Source organism: Coffea eugenioides, chromosome 10, assembly GCF_003713205.1.
Source record: "Coffea eugenioides isolate CCC68of chromosome 10, Ceug_1.0, whole genome shotgun sequence".
In the NCBI taxonomy this organism is placed as follows: domain Eukaryota; kingdom Viridiplantae; phylum Streptophyta; class Magnoliopsida; order Gentianales; family Rubiaceae; genus Coffea; species Coffea eugenioides.
The window spans coordinates 32,804,179-32,824,133 of record NC_040044.1 but is presented as its reverse complement, the minus strand read 5'-3'; the positions used below and the strand labels follow the sequence as shown (position 1 = coordinate 32,824,133).

The 19,955-nt window shown below is 36.8% G+C and overlaps 4 protein-coding genes and 1 pseudogene across 4 annotated transcripts; 2 read left to right on the top strand and 3 right to left on the bottom strand.

The window, feature by feature from the left end:
- Window positions 1-1,062: 1,062 nt before the first annotated feature.
- On the bottom strand, window positions 1,063-2,538 carry LOC113750700 (DELLA protein GAI1-like). The gene has a single exon (XM_027294648.1). The coding sequence runs from the start codon at window positions 2,536-2,538 to the stop codon at window positions 1,063-1,065; it is 1,476 nt and encodes a 491-aa protein (XP_027150449.1).
- Window positions 2,539-6,032: 3,494 nt separating this feature from the next.
- Window positions 6,033-7,214, bottom strand: LOC113750699 (DELLA protein DWARF8-like). Its single transcript, XM_027294646.1, has one exon. It carries the CDS (start codon window positions 7,212-7,214, stop codon window positions 6,033-6,035), a length of 1,182 nt encoding a protein of 393 aa, XP_027150447.1.
- A 3,951-nt stretch (window positions 7,215-11,165) lies between these two features.
- On the top strand, window positions 11,166-14,625 carry LOC113748751 (MDIS1-interacting receptor like kinase 2-like). Its single transcript, XM_027292296.1, has 2 exons — window positions 11,166-13,966; window positions 14,057-14,625. Exons 1-2 carry the CDS (start codon window positions 11,170-11,172, stop codon window positions 14,392-14,394), a joined length of 3,135 nt encoding a protein of 1,044 aa, XP_027148097.1. The 5' UTR covers window positions 11,166-11,169; the 3' UTR covers window positions 14,395-14,625.
- A 189-nt stretch (window positions 14,626-14,814) lies between these two features.
- LOC113750698 lies at window positions 14,815-17,495 on the bottom strand (annotated as a pseudogene).
- A 53-nt stretch (window positions 17,496-17,548) lies between these two features.
- Window positions 17,549-18,861, top strand: LOC113749586 (protein GIGANTEA-like). Its single transcript, XM_027293374.1, has 3 exons — window positions 17,549-17,791; window positions 18,188-18,280; window positions 18,515-18,861. The coding sequence occupies exons 1-3, from the start codon at window positions 17,627-17,629 to the stop codon at window positions 18,812-18,814; spliced, it is 558 nt and encodes a 185-aa protein (XP_027149175.1). The 5' UTR covers window positions 17,549-17,626; the 3' UTR covers window positions 18,815-18,861.
- Window positions 18,862-19,955: the final 1,094 nt, after the last annotated feature.

Sequence of the window (19,955 nt, the reverse complement as noted above, 5' to 3'; positions counted from 1 at the left end):
AAGTTGAACTGCAATATAGCAAGAGTGGTTCTGATAAGAGAAATTTTGGAAACAAAAATGAGCCACCACATGGAGAATGACAAGCCACTGAAATAGATTCTCCTGCAATTGATGTCTTGCAGCAGCTTTCTTGAGGAGAATGGATCTCAATACAAACTACAAACATATTTGTGTAAATTTAGGCCTGCAAATGCCATCAATATGACTAATTATTATAAGAAGAGGACACTGAGACGACCAAGATGTAAAAAACCAAATTATATGTTACAAATACAGGAGACCATTGTTTGTAGTCATCGTCCAGCCTGGAATTGGAGTCCCATCGGACAGGCTGGAGGAGAATTGGAGGTCGAGAATGGAAGCGGAAAGATGCCAAAGGGGGGGAAGAAGACAGGGAGAAAGGGCAAAAGATTAAGAACAAGTAAAAGAAGAAAAGAAAACAATACGGATTGAAATTTTTGACTTCTATGTTGAAAAGAATAGAAGAAAGTTTTGACAATCGTTTGTTCTAAAGCTGACCACCATAATGTTGAAATGAACCATAATAGCTAAGATAGAAATTTCTTGCTAGGATTTTGTTTTCCAGCTATGAGAATCAAATAATCAACCTGCTATCTCTCCAGCTTCCACATGCCTGTTATCGTGTTGATGGATAGACTTATAGTGTAAATAGCTAGAAATGTTGATCTTTAGTGCAATCCAAAAGAAAAATGACAAAGTTTCGGCACCTTTTATACCATGGGGGAATTCCCCAAGTCTGGATGTGCTTATAAATGTCACTCCGAAACCTCACTCGAGTGCAGCACCAAAAGAACAAGTCAAATGCAGGTATATTGAATGGTTTAATAGAAGATTTCAGAGAGGTGTGATTTTGACTTCATTGAGACTTAGAGCATTAGGAACATAAACATTTCTTCTTCCTCGTCTCACAAGAGAAACTAAGAAATTGCAAAGAAAATGTAGTAATCTTTATCAATAAGGTTAAAACATTACTCAATCAGCTAGTCGGTAATCATGCCCTGCAGTTGACAGGATCCATAAATTTCATCTCCTGCAACAGTCCTAGATTTTGTACTCATTCTGCAACTTCCAGGCTGAAAGAGACTGAAATGGGGCACCCTTCCACCCCATGATCAGACATTTCCCATCCATGTCCACAGTACAAGAACTCAAGCGCTCAGAACTTCTGAGGAACAAGCTTGCTTCACATAATGATGAGCGGGTCAGGTCTGTTTCTACCATTCCGAACTCTGCGAAAAGTTTCCTCCAAAAACCGATTTTTTCATGTCGTTGAAACCTCTCCATTCCCTCAGCCACGATAATGTTTTGAACCATACGTGGAAAGATAACTTCTTCAGTCATCTTTCTATACAAAACGTGATGATCCATGCAAGAGTTGATACAATCAAACATTGCACTGAATAAAAGAAGTGCTGCATCAAAGCGTTCGGGGAAATTTGGTGCATTTGTATTTGCCTCAAATTCTTTGACCACCACTATTCTTGGCTTGAGTTTTCTGATAACACCCATTAGAGCTTTCAAGTGATTGGGCCATACTAGTTGAGTCCAAAGACGCATGTCCGAGTAAATAGCCAACTCTTCATCAAATTCCAACTCAAAATAATTTTCCCTGAGGTCCTTCAGGTCTGATACAACCATCTTATATGAAAAAGGCAAATTGAGGGTCTCAGCGAAAGATGACAACCACTTGCCAGTCTCTTCCATTATCTTCTTAGAGGTTCCAACGGCCGATATCTTGAGATGTTCAAAGGGACATTCGTCTCTGACAGCTAAAGCTTGCATAATCAGTGTCCAGTGTGCGCCATTGTTAATTTGAAAATCTATCAGATGAACCCTTTTTGCTGATACTACAGCATTCAAGATGGATTCTGTTGCTGTAAACTCAGTAAAAAGAGTGAAGGGTGTTTCCTGTTGAGATGTCATCATTGCAGGTTGCATATAAACTTGGGCTAGCATCTCATCCAATGGCTTCCTTAGCTTCCCTACCAGTTCCTCTGTTGGAGCTATTCCCCACTCTTGTTCAATCTTCTTTTCAAGAGCTTCAGCGAAACAATACACTACTCTTTGGACAGGACTGCCGCTTTTAGAAGCAAAGCAACCACACAAGATGAGCAACTTCCTTGCTTGCACATATTGTTGATTGGCCACCTTTTCGGCAGCAGCTTGGAGTAGCAGTGCAAGTTCCAAGTCTCCAGGAACTTCAGAGCGGAGACCAGATAGAGTTCCAATGTGACTGGACACATAAGAAAGAACATCGATCTTCTGGGAGTTGAACTTAAATAGTTGCGCTTTTGCTGCCTTCATAAGGCTAGGGGTTGACAAAGCTGGATGGTGAGAAGTATCCATTGGTGTATCAGAGCTCAGCTCATTGAGATTTCCCTCCCTCAAACGCTTCAATTTGGTACCATGTTGCTTCAGAAATTCCAGCGATGTCAAAGGCAGAAACGGGCTTTCCTTCTTTCCTTCATCTAGATAATAGATTTGCGGTACTGAATTTTCATCTAGGGTAGTATCCATGTCTTTTATCTTTTCACTGAGAATAATAAAGAACAGAGATTGGCTTATGTAAAATTGCTCAGTCAACCACCTATTTAAAGCTCTGAAACTTCCTTCTTGCAAAAGATTCCTCTGCTCAAACTAAAATTGGTATAATATCAAAGCCAAAAGCTGTGTATCTTGACAAGTGGAATGCTCTCATGAACCAACAAAATCCCATGAGCAGCATGTAGTTGTCCTGACAGAGAATCCGTCTTTGGCGCGGCAAGGAACCTAGAAAAGTTCTAAATCCAAACGCATTCAGTCGAAATTTACCTTTTCAAATTATCCACAATGAATTAAACAACAAATTAAATATCTAAAGCTATGTGAGAATGAACAATAGCATTCCCGAAAAACTTCTTTGAAGCATTCCAATGAATCTTTAAATAGAATTATTATTGAGATGCAAGAACATGGTATCTTCCCAACACAAGAAATTGTATGGGATACACACGAGGAGTAACATACAAGTGCCGAATGACAAATATTGTCAACTGGGAATGAAAACAAGCATAAAAGATTGAAGGGTAAAAAACAAAAAAGCCCCATGTGATAAGTCTAATACACAGAAAAGCCCCCTATGGTTTCAAAATGTACAATACAACACCTCATGCTTTAAACTAAATTGTAAAGATGACAGAATCCGTTAAATTTAATGGAAATGGCTTATTGGAACCTAAAAAAAAAAATTTTTATACCTAATTTTTATCAAATATACCTATTCTACCCCTTAACCCTCAATTCTCTCTATTTAGAGAATAAAATAAATGATTTTTTTGAGTTGTCTTTTGCTTAATTATATCAAGGCATTTTGGTCATTTCGTCCATTTCCGTTAAGTTTAAAGGATTCCGTCACCTTTATAATTTAGTTCAAAGCATGAGGGGTCGTGTTGTATATTTTGAAACCATGGGAGGTTTTTCTGCGTGTTAGGTTTATCACGGGGGCGTTTTTGTTTTTTACCCAAGATTGAAAGAGTGAGGAGTAAAGTATTATTGATCGACAAGCAATTTCCTGGGGACGTTCATTGGCAAGAGTCATCCTAGGTGAAAAATGTGCTATGTGCAGTGGGAAGGTAGATTTTGCAGGCAATTGGTTTTCAGTTTCGTTTGTAATGGTTGCAGTAACCATTTTTGTTTCAGTCATCTTCTGATATTGGTTGTTGAAAAAATGACGATTCCACTCTAATAATAGCATAACCAAAACAGTGATAATTCTGGTGGAAAATGGTTGCATCAATAACTCAGCCAAATTAATCCCAGCAAACATGTTGCAGATGTAACTTTTTTATTTGTGGAACTAACGTGACCTTGACACTTTTTTTTTTCTTTTAATATATGAAATTCATGTAACCTTGATATTTATTTTTAATCGACTCTGAGAGTGATACCTAATTTCAATTATTCTATAACCTTGATTAGGATGCACATACTTCAACAGTTTCATGCACGATGAAAAAAAAAGATGTCCGACAATTCATCTTGTTTCTTGTTCTGTACGGATCCTCTATCCAACAATTAAATTTGGTTTTATGAGGTAAAGGTTAGTACTATATGAGGCAATTCAGCTCAGACCCTCTTATCCTACTTGGGATAAAGATTGCCTACATCTTTCTATTTAAATCTACCATTTTCTCCAGGGGGGAATAGTGGGGAGAGTTTTATTCAAACTTTTCAAGCTGTAAACTGTTTTAGCTGATCGGGTTGAACGGGATTGCAAGTTTAGGAAAGAAAGGGAAAAAAAAATTAACGGGTTTCTGGTAAACTAAAGAGGGTTTTAGGTATTTTGTCCACTAAACTCTTTTTTGGACAAATCGATAACAGAAAAAAATTTATATTGAAGGATTTTCTTAAATTTAGTTTTCCTGCAACTAGATGTGTTCGAAAGTAATAACCGAAAATTTTATTCCAATCAAATCGTCTGGCTTGTTTCGACTTAAGTTGTAGTTTGCTTTCTTTTTCTTTTTCTTTTTAAGGAGCAATTAAGTAGGTAATATATAGGGGGATGGAATGGTTCGGGAGAAAGTGTAAGTGAGAAATCCTTCAAAAAAGGGTAATAGATATAATTTTAGATCTTGTACAAAAGGTAAGATAGATTATTCGATATTACCTAGCCTAAAAGTGCAAGCGTTTAGATTGTAAATCTCCAATCTGCAGGTGAAGATTTGCGTCAAAAATTTTCAAAATGATTGATGGAGAACTTAGGAACTTAGAAGAAGTACAACCAATTTAGTTGCAAGGACCAATTTTGAATTCTCATAGACTAAGCGATTTCAGAAAATTTGATGAACTTCAATTCCCAAAACAATAATACAAAACTGGTTGTAAGAATTTTAAATATGTTGTTAAATTTCTGTGTAAATATCGCACTGTCAATAGGCAAGTCATGAATTCGTGATTTTATGACTAAAGAGCTCATGAAGCATTTCAAATCGGGTAAATTACATTTTATCCTTTTCCATTTAGCACTATTTCACATAACATTTATATGGTTTCAAAAGCTAATTATAGCCCATTATGGTCTAAATTAAGTATTAAAAGTAGCAAAAATCATTTTTAGTAATAGAAAGAGCTAAATTGCAATATAGATTACTCTTTAGACTCATGTGGCTCTCAAAAATTATACATAGGTCTCTGTGATTAACAAATAATTTTTATCTTGATATTTGGGTACTTTTTGACATTGAAAACCTTTTCTTAGAGAATAAGTTCTATCACTTTAACACTTTAATTTAGATTAGGGATTACGTATAACTTTTCAAAATCATAGCTCTGTTGTTTGATAGGAAAGTCGTACAAGAAAATGTATTGTGAAAAAAATGAAGTAAAGGCGGTAAAGAAAGTAGAAACTAAGTTTCTACACGTGTTTGGTCAACAAAAAAAATGATGCATGAAAATACAAATACAAATACAAGTACAAATTCTTGTGTTTATTTAGTTGAAAATCATGAGAAAATTGGTTAGTATGGTCATTAATAAAAAAATATTCTATATTTAACTTCTTCTTTTTTTTTGGTATTTAAAATATAACAAAACATGTAATAAATATAAAGTTTTGCATCATAAAAGAGTTGTTTATCTCAAATTTAATCACATTTTTTTTAACAATAAGTTTATATGTATGTATGTATGCATGCATCCATGCATGCATGTATATAGGATAAAATGGTCTAATGACCCTCAAACTATTACAAATTACAAATTTTGGCTCTTTAACTATTACATGGGCAATTTTAGCCCTCCAACTACAAAAATATGTATACTCGTTGTCTTTCTGTCTATTTGAGTTATTATGTCGAACAAAAATAGCAACACACTCAAGTGACTGGGGATAAGTAAGGGGTCGTTTTGTCTGCACAAGATGTGTGCCGGATTAAAATTATTCTACTACCAAATTAACTAATTTCATAAAACTCTCCATTTTTGGAGTAGAAAAAATATTTCCTCAACCCAAAATCCTCGACGAAAAATTTTGGCTACAATTGGCTGAAGGAGCGAAGATATCTCCGTCCGAAAGAGAAGAAGTTAATGTTCGTTGATTGATAACGAATTGGATAATTAGAATGAGGAATGATTTCTTTAGAATGAGGGATGATTTCTTTGGCCACCACTATCCTTGGCTTGAGTTTTCTGATTACACCCATTGGAGCTTTCAGGTGATTGCGCCATACTAGTTGAGTCCACAGACGCAAGTCCGAATAAATAGCTAACTCTTCATCAAATTCCAACGCAAAATAATCTTCCCTGAGGTCCTTCAGATCTGAAACAACCATCTTATATGAAAAAGGCAAATTGAGGGTCTCAGCGAAAGATGGCAACCACATGCCAGTCTCTTCCGTTATCTGCTTACAGGTTCCAACAGCAGATATCTTGAGATGTTCAAGGGGGCATTCGTATCTGACAGCTAAAGCTTGCATAATCAGTGTCCAGTGTGCTCCATTATTAATTTGAAAATCTATCAGATGAACCCTTTTTGCTGATGCTACAGCATTCAAGATGGATTCTGTTGCTGTAAACTCAGTAAAAAGAGTGAAGGGTTTTTCCTGTTGAGATGTCATCATTGCAGGTTGCATATATACTTGGGCTAGCATCTCGTCCAATGGCTTCCTTAGCTTCCCTATCAGTTCCTCTGTTGGAGCTATTCCCCACTCTTGTTCAATCTTCTTTTCAAGAGCTTCAGCGAAACAATACACAACTCTCTGGACAGGACTGCCACTTTTAGAAGCAAAGCAACCACACAAGATGAGCAACTTCCTTGCTTGCACATATTGTTGATTGGCCACCTTTTCGGCAGCAGCTTGAAGTAGCAGTGCAAGTTCCAAGTCTCCAGGAACTTCAGAGTGGAGACCAGATTGAGTTCCAATGCGACTGGCCACATAAGAAAGAACATCAATCTTCTGGGAGTTGAACTTAAGTAGTTGCACTTTTGCTACCTTCATGAGGCTAGCAGTTGACAGAGCTGGATGGTCAGGAGTATCCATCAGCGTATCAGAGCTCAGCTCATTGAGATTTCCTTCCCTCAAACGCTTCAATTTGGTACCATGTTGCTTCAGAAATTCCAGCGATGTCAATGGCAGAAACGGGCTTTCCTTCTTTCCTTCAGCTAGATAGGATATATGTGGTACTGAATTTGCATAATTTGCTGGACTTGTATCCATGTCTTTCCAGTTATCTTTTCACTGAGAATAATAAAGAGCAGAGATCTGATGGGACTAGCTCCAATAATTCATGTTTTCGTATTAAGCTTAAGACACTCAATCAGTTAGTCAGTATAGTTATTTTGACCCGTAGAATAATCCTTAAATTTTAAATGCTGCTGCAGTTGTAGCTTTGGCCATTGTGGCACTTCTAGGCAGAAAGCATTAATTTCTTTTATGTAGATTTCTTATTTTGTGTGGAGGTAACTGATTTCCTTATTGATTTAGTTACTTGAAGTAGTAGCCAAGAAATTTCCTATTTGTATGAGTTTGAGTTTAAAAATTAGAAATTATTTCCTATTCTGTATAAGTTAGATATTATTTCCTATTATGTATAAGTTTAGAAATTAACAATTATTTCCTAGGTGGGGGTTGGCATACTACAAAATGGCACACAAGGAAACCATGTAATCTTTACATGGAGTGAGAGAGGTTCATAGGAAGTGAGAGAAATTATACAAGGATTGGGTTTGAATTAAAATTCTATTTTTATATAAGCTTTATTGTTTTATAATAGGTACAATGTTGGAGTTGAAACACGTTATATCTGTTATATCTTGTGTATCGTTTATGTTTTATGCTTGTGATTTGTTTTTCATTAAATTGTTGTTTACTTGATGTGTCAATAGTTATTTGTTCTGCACCTAGATCCCAACAACGGGTATCGGAATGGGGTTGAGGCACTTGCTTGAAGCACTAATGCAAGTTCCAGGTCTCCAGGAAAGTCATAGTTGAGACATTTTGAGTTCCAAAACAACAGGCCACATAGGAGAGAACATCAGTCTTCTCTGGTAATTGAGCTCAAGTAGTTGGGCTTTTGCTAACTTCATGATGCTAGCAGTTGACAAGTCTTGATGGTAAGAAGTATCAATTGGTCTATCAGAGCTTAGCTCATTGATATATCCCTCCCTCAAACGCTTCACTCGGGTACTATATGTTGCTTCAGAAATTGCAGCGATGTCCAAGGGAGAAACGGGCTTTCCCTTATTCCATCAGCAATATCAGAGACGTGTGGTGAATCAGCAAATTTTGCTAGAATAGAATCCATTTCTTTTTCCGGGCTTTTCACTGAAGAATAAAAAATCGAAACCTGTGTAAAAATTTCTCAGCACACTACTTATATAAAGACCAATTTTCATTCTTAAACAAATCTTAAAGAATCCTTGGCTCAAACTGGAAATTTTGATCAAGATATATTAATGTAATCTTGACAGGCGGAATGCTCTTTTGGAAACCAACAATCCCATTGGAAATATGTGGTTGTGCTGACAAAGGATCTGTCCAATCTTTACTCTAGATTTCCTGAATTATCACCCAGAATGATCTAGGATTAGGAAATCTTAAAACCCGTGTAAGAATTCAGAAAAACATTCCCTGAAATAAGTTGAAGTATCCTAAATGAAGCATTGAACATAACCAAGTATCAGATGCAAGTAGACGGTATTTCCCCAACACAACAAGAAGTACTTGAAACGAATTCACATAATATGGATAAGTTGCCGTAAAAGAAAAGAAAAAGCCATGAAACAAGGATAAAACACAGATGATTGGCAACCAAATTTCTTGGAAGAATTCAGACAGTAGGAACCGTTTTGATTGGATGAAAACCAGTGTATGCTTATTCCACAAATCCTAAGGCCTCCTTTTAGTTCTCATTCTCATATTGGTTATTGGAAGAGACGATTCCACTTTGACCGTAGCAAGAATTGTGGATTATAAAATTCGATACATCAATAACTCAGCCAAATTAGTCCCAGAAAGCATCCTGCAATATAGTTTTGTATTCAGGAAACTAATGTAACCTCAGCAGAAAGCACGATCTAGAGAAAGATTTCCAACAAGTCGTTTTGTTCCTTGTTTTCGCTTCCAAGCCTTTATAGTTACTATTAAAGCAGGTGATTTTGTACCCCGAAATACAAATTCTATCAAGTTTTGATTCTCAACATCTTGTTGCAATACTTGTACTTAGAAGTCATAGATCTAAAAGATGTTCAAATTTTTCTAAACTATGATGATGCTATACCACCGTGTATTCATACTATTGTGTCATGTCAAATATTTTATATACTCATGGCAACATTTTACTTAAATCATAAATGTTACACTTTTTTAATTTGCAAAACAATAATGCTGTTAAGCAGGAAAGAAAGGTGGACAAGTCAAGCATGGAAGTAACACACAGGGTTTTATAGATAGTAATAAAGCGAAAGGCTGAATCGTACGCGCAAAATCAATTTCTAGGAGCCAGCAAATGAATTGGTTTACTTTATTTCTTTCATTCCAGCTCACCTGTTATGAGAACTTCTATAGAAATATAACAAATTTAGTTACGTGGAGAATTTTGGAATGACTACAGATTAACGGATTTCAGAAATTTGATCAAATTAAATACCAAAAAATTCAGAAAAAAAATCAACGAAATTTGTTAGAATTTCAATTTGTGTCTTTAAATTTCAGAGTAAATCTGACATTGTTTTACACCATTTCTCGGAAATCCTCTGGACAAGTTAGTGAACTCCTATGGCTTGATGACCGAAGAGTCTAAGAAGCATTAAAATGCCGCGTAATTTAATTACTTGTTGTATTGGCACAGACCAAGAAGCATCTTCTGTTGAAAGAGTCAAGAATATTAATTTCCATTTATTATGAAGTTAGAAATATCATTTTTAGTGATGGAAAAAATGGCCTTTTTGCCAATGTTTCTGACCAAGTCTTTTGGTTCCACACAACTCCATTTTCATTTTCATTTTCAGAGACCCGATTTCTCCTCGATTACAAATCTACACCTATTGGCTAACGAGCCATTTAGAGAGCTAAAGGAAATTGCCAAGAACCATCAAGAGTTAAGATCAGGTTGACTTGAGAAGTATCGCCACTTATACCCAGTGATAAACAGATTTTAGATAAACTCAAGGAATTAGGAGAAAAAAGAGTATTGTTTTTTTTTTCTCTAGGGCAAATTGCACTTTATCTGCCTATGGTTTAGTGTTTTCGTACATAACCCTCATATGGTTTCAAAAATTATACATAATCCCCTCATGATTTAATTAAAGCGTCAAAGTGACGGAAATGATCATTCATAACGAAACCTATTAAAATATCGAAATTATGCTTGTTTAAAAATTAAAATGGTTGAAATGACCAAGATATATAAATATAATATACATAACACACTAACCATGTATAATTTTATATTTTACCATATAACCCCTTTATGATTTTATACTTTACCATATAACCCCCTTATGGTTTTAAAAATATACACATAACCCTCCTGTAGTTAAGAAATAATTTTCAACTTTACATAGAGGTATTTTTGACATTTTAGATGACTCCGTTATGGATTGCAAATTCCGTCACTTTAACACTTTAATCCAAATCATGAAAGGGTTATGTATAACTTTTGAAACTATAAGGGGGTTATATATAAAAATACTAAACCACAAGGGATAAAGTGTAATTTTTCCTTTTCTCTAAAAAAGATGGCATGAAATGCTATTCTTGATGGACCTTAATGCTCACTGTGCAAAAAAAAAAGCAATATTTAGGGCGCTACCTATCGTAATTGCTCTTTCTTTAGCTGGGTAGTGATCAATTTACTTGTTCTTCACTTTCAAAGACTCCAATATTAATGGTATCAATTAGAACTTTTGCTTGACTTTCTTAAAAGGATAAATTGGCTTGACTTGAGAAGTGAAACACACTCAAGTCGACTCCAGTCTCCTAAAACTTGACAAGCATGTCCATGTTATATTGAACAGTCTTTATGGCTGGAAGAAACCGTGGAAAGACCACAGAGTCTAGTGTTGCAATGGTGGGGTGGGGTCTCCAACTAGCTTTATCTCCAGTATAAATTGTGCACACTTTAAGCCATTTTTAGTTCAACATAGAAAAATCACAAAAAAAAAAAAAAATCATGGGTTCTTTAGCTAATCATCAAAACCCATCGTTCGAACTTCTTCTGCTCCTGCTTATCTCAGTTTTGGCTCTCCAATTTGCTTCAGCTTCTGTTGAGGAGGCTGAAGCCCTTTTGAAATGGAAAGCCAGTTTTTCAAACCTGAACAACACCCTCCTAACATCTTGGAATCTTCAAAACACTCGTAATCATCCAAAAGCAAGTGTCAGCCCTTGCACTTGGTTCGGTGTGTCGTGCATTGATGGCAGTGTAAGCACGTTAAACCTCACAAATTTAAGGATCAATGGTACGCTTTACAGTTTTCCATTTTCATCTCTTCCAAATCTTGAAAAGGCTGATTTAAGCATGAATGAACTTTCTGGCAGCGTACCTCCTCAGGTAAGCAAGCTTTCGAAGCTCAAATATCTTGATTTGTCCTATAATAAATTCTCTGGAACCATCCCACCTGAAATTGGCCTCTTAACCAACCTTCAATTCCTCCACTTGAACGAGAACTACTTAAATGGCTCAATTCCTCAGGAGATTGGCCAGTTAAGGTCTCTCGTTGAGCTTGTCTTGTGTACAAACAACATTACGGGCCCTATTCCTGCCTCCTTTGGCAATCTGAAAAACTTGAATTATTTATATCTCTATGAAAATCAACTTTCAGGTTCTATTCCTCGTGAAATTGGAAACCTCAACAATCTTGTTGAGGTTGACATCAACAACAACCAGCTGACAGGCCCTATTCCAGCCTCGATTGGTAACCTGAATAACCTAGTGCTTTTGCATCTTTTTGAAAACGCCCTATCTGGTTCCATTCCTCCTGAGATAGGAAAGTTGAAAAAACTCCAGAGTCTGAGCCTATGGGGAAATAAGCTCACTGGTCCAATCCCAACTTCACTAGGTAACCTAAGGGATCTGACTCTTTTGCATCTATATCTGAATCAACTTTCTGGTTCAATCCCGGAAGAGTTAGGCAACCTGAAGTCTCTGGTCAAATTGGAAGTAACTGAGAATCAACTTAACGGGTTGATTCCTACTTCACTTGGCAATTTGATAGAATTGAAAACTCTGTCTCTTCGCCAGAACCAACTTTCTGGCTCCATTCCCCCAGAGCTAGGGAAACTGACAAAGTTGGTTGTCTTGGGAATGGATGAAAATCAGTTCTCTGGTCATTTACCAGAAGGGCTATGTAGCAGTCAAACTCTTCAAGACTTCTCTGTCAACAATAACAGCCTTTCTGGTCCAATTCCAGAAAGCTTGAAAAACTGTGCAAGTTTAGTCAGAGCTCGATTTGATGGGAACCAGTTCACTGGGAACCTGTCTGAATCGTTTGGTATTTATCCACACCTTGAATTTATCTTTCTTAGCAACAACAGCTTTTCTGGGGAGCTCTCAAACAACTGGGGTAGATGCAAAAACTTGACAACTCTTTCAATTGCAAATAACAGCATCACAGGTCACATTCCTCCAGAATTTGGGAATCTGCCTAGTCTGGGCTTCCTTGATCTTTCTTCAAATCAGATAGCTGGGGAGATTCCAAAGGAACTTGGGAAGCTGAAGTCCATTCAACGGCTGCTTTTAAATGACAACCAACTCTCGGGTGGTATACCTCTAGAGTTAGGATCACTGACAGATCTATTCTCTCTCGACCTAGCAGTGAACTTATTAAATGGATCAATTCCAGGAAGCATAGGAGAGTGCCAGCGACTAACCTTTTTGAACTTGAGCAGCAATAGTTTAAGCCACAGTATTCCATCCCAGTTGGGTAAGTTAATTCACCTTGACCTTCTTGATTTGAGCCACAATTTCCTCATCGGAGAGATACCAACTGAATTTGGAAGTTTGAACAGTCTGGAAACGTTGAATCTCTCCCATAATAACCTTTCAGGTGTCATTCCAAAGGCTTTGGCAGAATTGCCCGGTATTCAGCATATTGATTTATCTTTCAATGAGTTAGAGGGTCCAATTCCTTGTGGAAAAGCATTTGCAAATGCCATTATTGAACAACTTAAAGGGAATAAAGGTTTGTGTGGCAACATTACAGGGGTACGACCGTGTGATAGTCCTCAATTGGTCAAAAAGCATGAGAATGGGCAGAAACTTGCTCTCATAATTGCACTCCCTCTTGTTGGAGCACTCATGCTTTTTTCTGCGTTTGCTGGAATTCTCTTTTTTCACGAAAAAAGAAAGGGAGATCCAACAGTGAAAGACGGGGAAGTAAAGGGTGGAGATGTGTTCTCTATATCCTTATTTGATGGCAAAGAAATGTATGAGAACATCTTAAAAGTGACGCAGGATTTTGATCCAACATTTTGCATAGGGAAAGGAGGTCATGGAAGTGTTTACAAGGCAAATCTTCCACCGGCTAACACAGTGGCTGTAAAGAGACTCCACCACTTGTCTGAGTCTGCAGATCAAGAAGGTTTCTTGAAGGAGATAAGGGCCTTGACAAAGATCAGGCATCGAAACATTGTGAAGCTTCAGGGTTACTGCTCAAGTGCCAAATACTCGTTTTTGGTTTATGAGTACCTTGAAAGAGGCAGCTTGGCTAAACTTTTGAGCATTGAAGAAGAAGCTAAAAAATTGGATTGGCAGAAAAGGATAAAAATCATTAAGGGCATTGCTCATGCTCTGTCCTACATGCATCATGATTGTTCGCCGCCTATAGTTCATCGAGACATTTCAAGCAACAATGTTTTGCTTGATTCAGAGTATGAAGCTCATGTTTCAGATTTTGGCACGGCTAAGCTTCTGAAGATAGACTCGTCTAACTGGAGTGCAGTAGCAGGCACCTATGGATATGTTGCACCAGGTAATATAGTTTTTTTTCTCTTATGAACCATTCAAGAAGTTAATTACAGCATGATCACAAAGTTAATGATGACATGATTTTGCCTTGCAGAGCTTGCCTACACAATGAGAGTAACTGAAAAATGTGATGTGTATAGCTTTGGGGTCCTAACCCTTGAAGTAATCAAAGGCAGCCATCCTGGTGACTTCATTCCTCACCTTACATCGCCCACATCTGTGAACATCCAACTGAAAGACTTGATGGACCAACGACTTCCGTATCCTGGTCAGGAAGTTGAAGAGACTCTGGTATCAATTCTCAAGCTTGCAAGGGCCTGTCTGAATGTTGATCCTCAATCAAGGCCAACCATGCACATGATTTCTAGTCTTTTATCAATGGGTGCACAAGCACTGCCTAAGCATCTCCATGGTGACTTTCAGCTGTCTTAGGATTTCTTGACATTAATCTGTCGCATGGGCTACATTATTTTCTTTGTCGTCACATCTCCTCTTTAAATTTAGTTTTTCTATTGGCTTCCACTTTATGAAGCTTGAAAGGCATAAAACCTGGAAAATAATGGTATGCTGGAGAGGGTAGGCTTGCTTGATGTAACACTGCTTCATATGTGTATTGTGTACTCTACATTATCAACTATCTTTCAGCATGAAAGCAACAAGAAATATCGATTGCTAGGCAATATGCAACAAGCTTCTTTAAACATCCGAGACAAACCACAGAAGATTGGGCAAAAGCTAAATCACACCTTAGGCGAACAGTTCCAACTTCCAACGCATCTCTTCCTTGTATAAGTTCATTAACTTTCAATGCCTTGTATTTGACTACTGCTAAGCATAACTTTCAAGTTCTAGCTAACAAAATCTGCGCACCTTTGTAATAGAAGATTCTGAACCATGCTTCTGCTGGCTGCTTCGAGATGAATGACTGTGACGCTCCTTTCCACCTGGTTTGGAAGAAGCATTGCCATACCATACCATTCCAACAACAGCAATAATCATGCCAATGACCACATGTAAATTAAGACCCTCTTTCCCGAAAAATAAGAACCCCAGGATCAAAACAAGAAGGGTAAATTACATTTTACCCCCCTGTGGTTTACCCTTTTTTTTACATAACCCCACTATGGTTTCAAAAGCTATACATAACCCCCTCATGGTTTGGATTAAAGTGTCAAAGTAACGGAAATAGTCACTCGTAACGGAACTTCTAAAAATGTCTAAATTACCCTTATAAATACATGACACATTAACCCCCTATGATTTTTATATTTTACCATATAACCCCCTTATGGTTTAATACTTTACCATATAACCCGCTTATTATTTTCAAAATATACACATAACCCCCCTTGGTTAATACATAAATTTCAACCTTACATAAGGGTATTTTTGACATTTTAGGTGACGCCGTTACGAGTGACTACTTCCGTTACTTTGACACTTTAATCCAAACCATAAGGGGGTCATGTATAGCTTTTGAAACCATAGGGGGGTTATGTGGAAAAACGCTAAACCACAGGGGGGTAAAGTGGAATTTGCCCAAACAAGAATGGTTTTCATATGGCCAAGGACCTGGAATGAGACAGCAGTAAATCTGCCAATGCAGATGAACTGGCTCAGATTTGTTCCAACTGCAAAAGTGCATGAAAGGACTATAAACACCTGAGAAGATGCCCAAAGATAAAATAGTGTGAGGAAACACCTTAAAATAAACAAGCACCTCAAGAAAAGGCATCCTTATGTTATGATAAACAAATTAAAGGGAAAAAATAAATGTGACAACAATTATAAGGTTTATAAATTAAAATGCCATTAAAAAGAAGTTAAGATCAAACAGACAAACAGAATGAGAATAAGAGCAGAAAAAGTAGTGTGCGTGACTACGAGCAGAAAAAGCAGTGTGCGTGGCTATCCACAAACCATGCTATTATATTCAAAAAATATGAAGGGAAAAAGAAAAGAAGTTTGAAAATTAAAAAATAAACAAATAAATTGTGTATCTTTCCCACAGTTGGCAAAATTTAATTGGGACAGCTCATCAAGTCAACATCTTATGCTAGATCTGTCACTCCTGTAAGGCTGTGAATCCACTATCCTATGTCGTATGATAATTTAGAAACGTATTACAAACTCAAACAAATAAGAGTTCATCATATATGGCAGAATTCTTTTCCCTTCTAAGCATGACATGCGGTGAAATACAGGTCTGTAAAACAAAAAAGGGGTTCAACATGTGGAAAATATTCAACAGACATCGGGCAAGATATACAAAAGGTTTTTTTGGCAGGGCATGATGCACTATTTTGCAAACAGTGAACTATTACCATTTGCATATCATACTTTCAGTGGAATAAAACCTGTTCCAGCATGAAATTAACATTTGTATAGGTTGCATGCTAGTAAGCATGCCAAAAGTTGAGTACAATAAGCAAAATTTGATGCATCCGCAGCAATGCCACTTCCCAAGATTAAAAAGCACATGATTATCATCTAATTAAGAATGAGAATGTAACATAAGTATAACCATAGGAGAAACTGGGATGATCACAGTTAACATGAGCATCGGGCACAAAGACTTACCAAAGATGGTACGTTGAAGTTAAAGGCATCAATCCTCTTGTTTGTCAACCAATAATCTAGAAATGGGCCTACTAGCAGCAAAGATGCAGCCTGGGCTGGTGCTGTATGTCCTAGAAGATTGAATGAGCTAAGAGAGTATTTCCGTGGAAGGAAATGAACAAACTGCATAAGAAAGTCAAGTTCTTAGATTAACCTGAGGTTCCAAGCATTTCAGATGCACAAATAAGAGATTAAGCACCAAACAGTATTTTTTTCTTTTGAATATAAATAATATATCTATAAGCACCAAAAGCAACTTTAAAAATACGTAATTGTGGGGGATAATTACATAAAATTACAGGATTCGTATTCTGCATTTCTTCAGAAAAATTTTCAGATGGACAGGGGAGCAAAAGATGTCACATGCTTTATGCATCTGGTGTCGGATATTAGTAGGGCATCTACTAACTATAATAGACAAATTGCATCAAAAATTTTTTTTTTCTCTTTAATAAACCTTTCATCATATCACCAGGACTGGTAATCGTGGGGTCTGCATGATCTAATGTTGCATTAACCAGATGAACGATCAAGACATCATACAACCTTACATACAGAATTGAGCAGAGGAATAAACAACTTACATACTGTTGGAGAGAAGTACTCCAAACTGCAATAAAGGCAGCAACAAATCCTTTAGTGTTGACACTAACATTAGTGACTGTGCAGACGCCAACACCCAGGAGGACAAGAGCAATGCTGAGCTTTGTATCTCTTGAATATCTAATTTTGTCAAACACAACTTCCAATAAGCAGGAAACAGGGATCATACTCAGCTTTGCTATCTGACAAGAACAAAATTTATGTCATTCACTCAATTATCAGAGGTCATCTTCAACATACAGTAAAGTTATCAGTGAACAGTCTCCAAAATGGAGCTAATCACAAATACCTGGTCAAGTTGCAGTTCTCATTGAAGCAAACCTCAGTGTTTATCTAATTAGATTGCTTCAAATGTTTAGTCACTTTCTTTGCTTTGTTGGCTTGTCAGGCAGAGAGGGAACTGAAACCGTGGATTGCCAAAGATGATGATCTTGGTCAGAAGATGTGGAGGATCAATCAACGCATTGTAAAAGTGATTGTGGAGCTAATGAGAAATCATGATACACCTGAATCATTGGTAATTCTATCCAGTGCTTCAGACCTCCTGTTACGCGCCACAGATGAGATGCTCGTTGATGGAGAAGCATGCACTTTACCGCAACTGGAGGTAGCTGATTCTAATTATTTGAATGAGCAGCTGTCCTTTCTTTTTTCTTTAAAATTGTAAAGACTTTTGAATTGCTAAATTTAAATGTTCAATTTTGCCCTTTCCTAATCTTTTCCATATATGCTTGTTCGAAATTATGAATGAAAGTATTGATCTTTTTCCTCAAAAAAAAAATGTTTTTTTTTATGGATAAATCTATCATACATTGACATTGTATACGCTAACGGATCTAAATACATCCCACATGTAAAATGTAGAGATCAAATCCAAATTGAAATCATGTGGCATATATGCAGGCCTGGTTGTGTATACACTATTAATGTAGGAAAGATTAATTCTTACACACACTGTTTACTGACTAATTTCCTGTATTTGCATCCTCTAACAATGAAAAAGCTCCTCGAAGCAACTGCTAGAGCGCTCCAACCTGTACTCGAGTGGGGAGAATCCGGATTGGCTGTGGCCGATGGCCTTTTGAACCTATTGAAGGTAATAGACCCATGTAAATAACATTCTTTAGTGCTGCTTCTAGAAACGTAGTGTGATTTACATTGAAATTTAATGAGGATTTCTGTATGCCATGTGACATAAATTAAGTCTCATTTTTGCAAGAAGACGTGAGCATCATTAGGCATCAGAGATTACATTTTGTTCATCAAACAATTTGATGGGTTGATTGCAAACTGACACATCTAGTACAATTGTTTGATTGCTAATTTGCAGTGCCGATTACCAGCGACAGCGCGCTGTGTCTCTCATCCAAGCGCTCATGTTCGGGCTCTTAGCACATCAGTTCTTCGTGCAATTCTGTATGCTGGTTCACTAAAAGCTAGTGGGAAAAAAGTGGACAAAAATGGCATTCATGGCCCTGCTTATCAGTATTTAAGTGTAGGCAATATCAACTGGCAAACTGATATTGAGAAGTGTTTAACATGGGAAGCTCATAGCTTACTTGCAACTGGAATGCCTACTCAGTTTCTTAGTACTGCTGCCAAAGAATTAGGCTGTACCATATCCATCTGAAACTAATAGTAACATATTGGTAATTTGACTGTTCTTGTGTTTAACAAGTGGATCTAGAACAACAGACACTACAATTGGTTTGATATCTGCTTGCTAAAGCTGCTGTAGACTGTAGTATGCGACTTTTATTTGGTGTCACATTCCATTGTCATAATCCTTCATTTAGGGATAAATGCCAATTTGCCATGCAGTTAAACTTTGTGGATGAGATATGCAACAGAAGTTAGTGAATGCAGTAGTGGAAGTTTTCCCCATAAGGGTTTAAAATATCATGCTCCAGTTTTCAGACAAATTAAAGAGTTTGTTAGATAAGATTCAATAGTCAATGACCAGAGTTGAACTGCAAATAGAATAGACTGGGTTTATTGCAAAACAGGTTCTGATAAGAGAGATTTTGGAAACAAAAATGAGCCACCACATGGAGAATGACAAGCCACTGAAAGAGATTCTCCTGCAATTGATGTCTTGCAGCAGCTTTCTTCAGGAGAATGGATCTCAATACAAACTACAGGCATATTTGTGCAAATTTAGGCCTGCAGATGCCATCAATATGACTAATTATTATAAGAAGAAGAGGACGCTGAGACGACCAAGATGTAAAAAGCCAAATTATATGTTACTAGCAGATGTTCACCATGCTTGCGCATGGTGGAAAATCATAATTATGCCCAACCCAGTTTTGGCTAATAGTTATAAATATTATATATGAAAAAAATTGCATAATATTTTTTAAGTGTGTTAATGTGTTAATCTTTTAACAAAAACTAAGTCATAAATTAGAATAATATTTTTTGTTATAGGATGTTTAGTAGGGTTAATCCACAATTGAATAATAGCTGGACACAGGTCAATTTTGATATTCACAGAAAAGAAATAAGTTTGTTGTATTTGAATTATTATTTACTAAAACAAATGTATGATAAAAGCTAAGAAATGGATAATTAGACTTTCACTGCTACTGAAGTTAAAATTATCTATTTATCTATAAGATACAAGACTAACATTACAAGAATTACCATCCACATGAAAATAATCTCTATAAGAATTGAGCTTCTTATTGCCAACACGATGTAGGTTATCATTTTTCCAATCATCTCACTGCCTTGCCTTTTCTTGAATAGCAACATCATCATCATCCTCC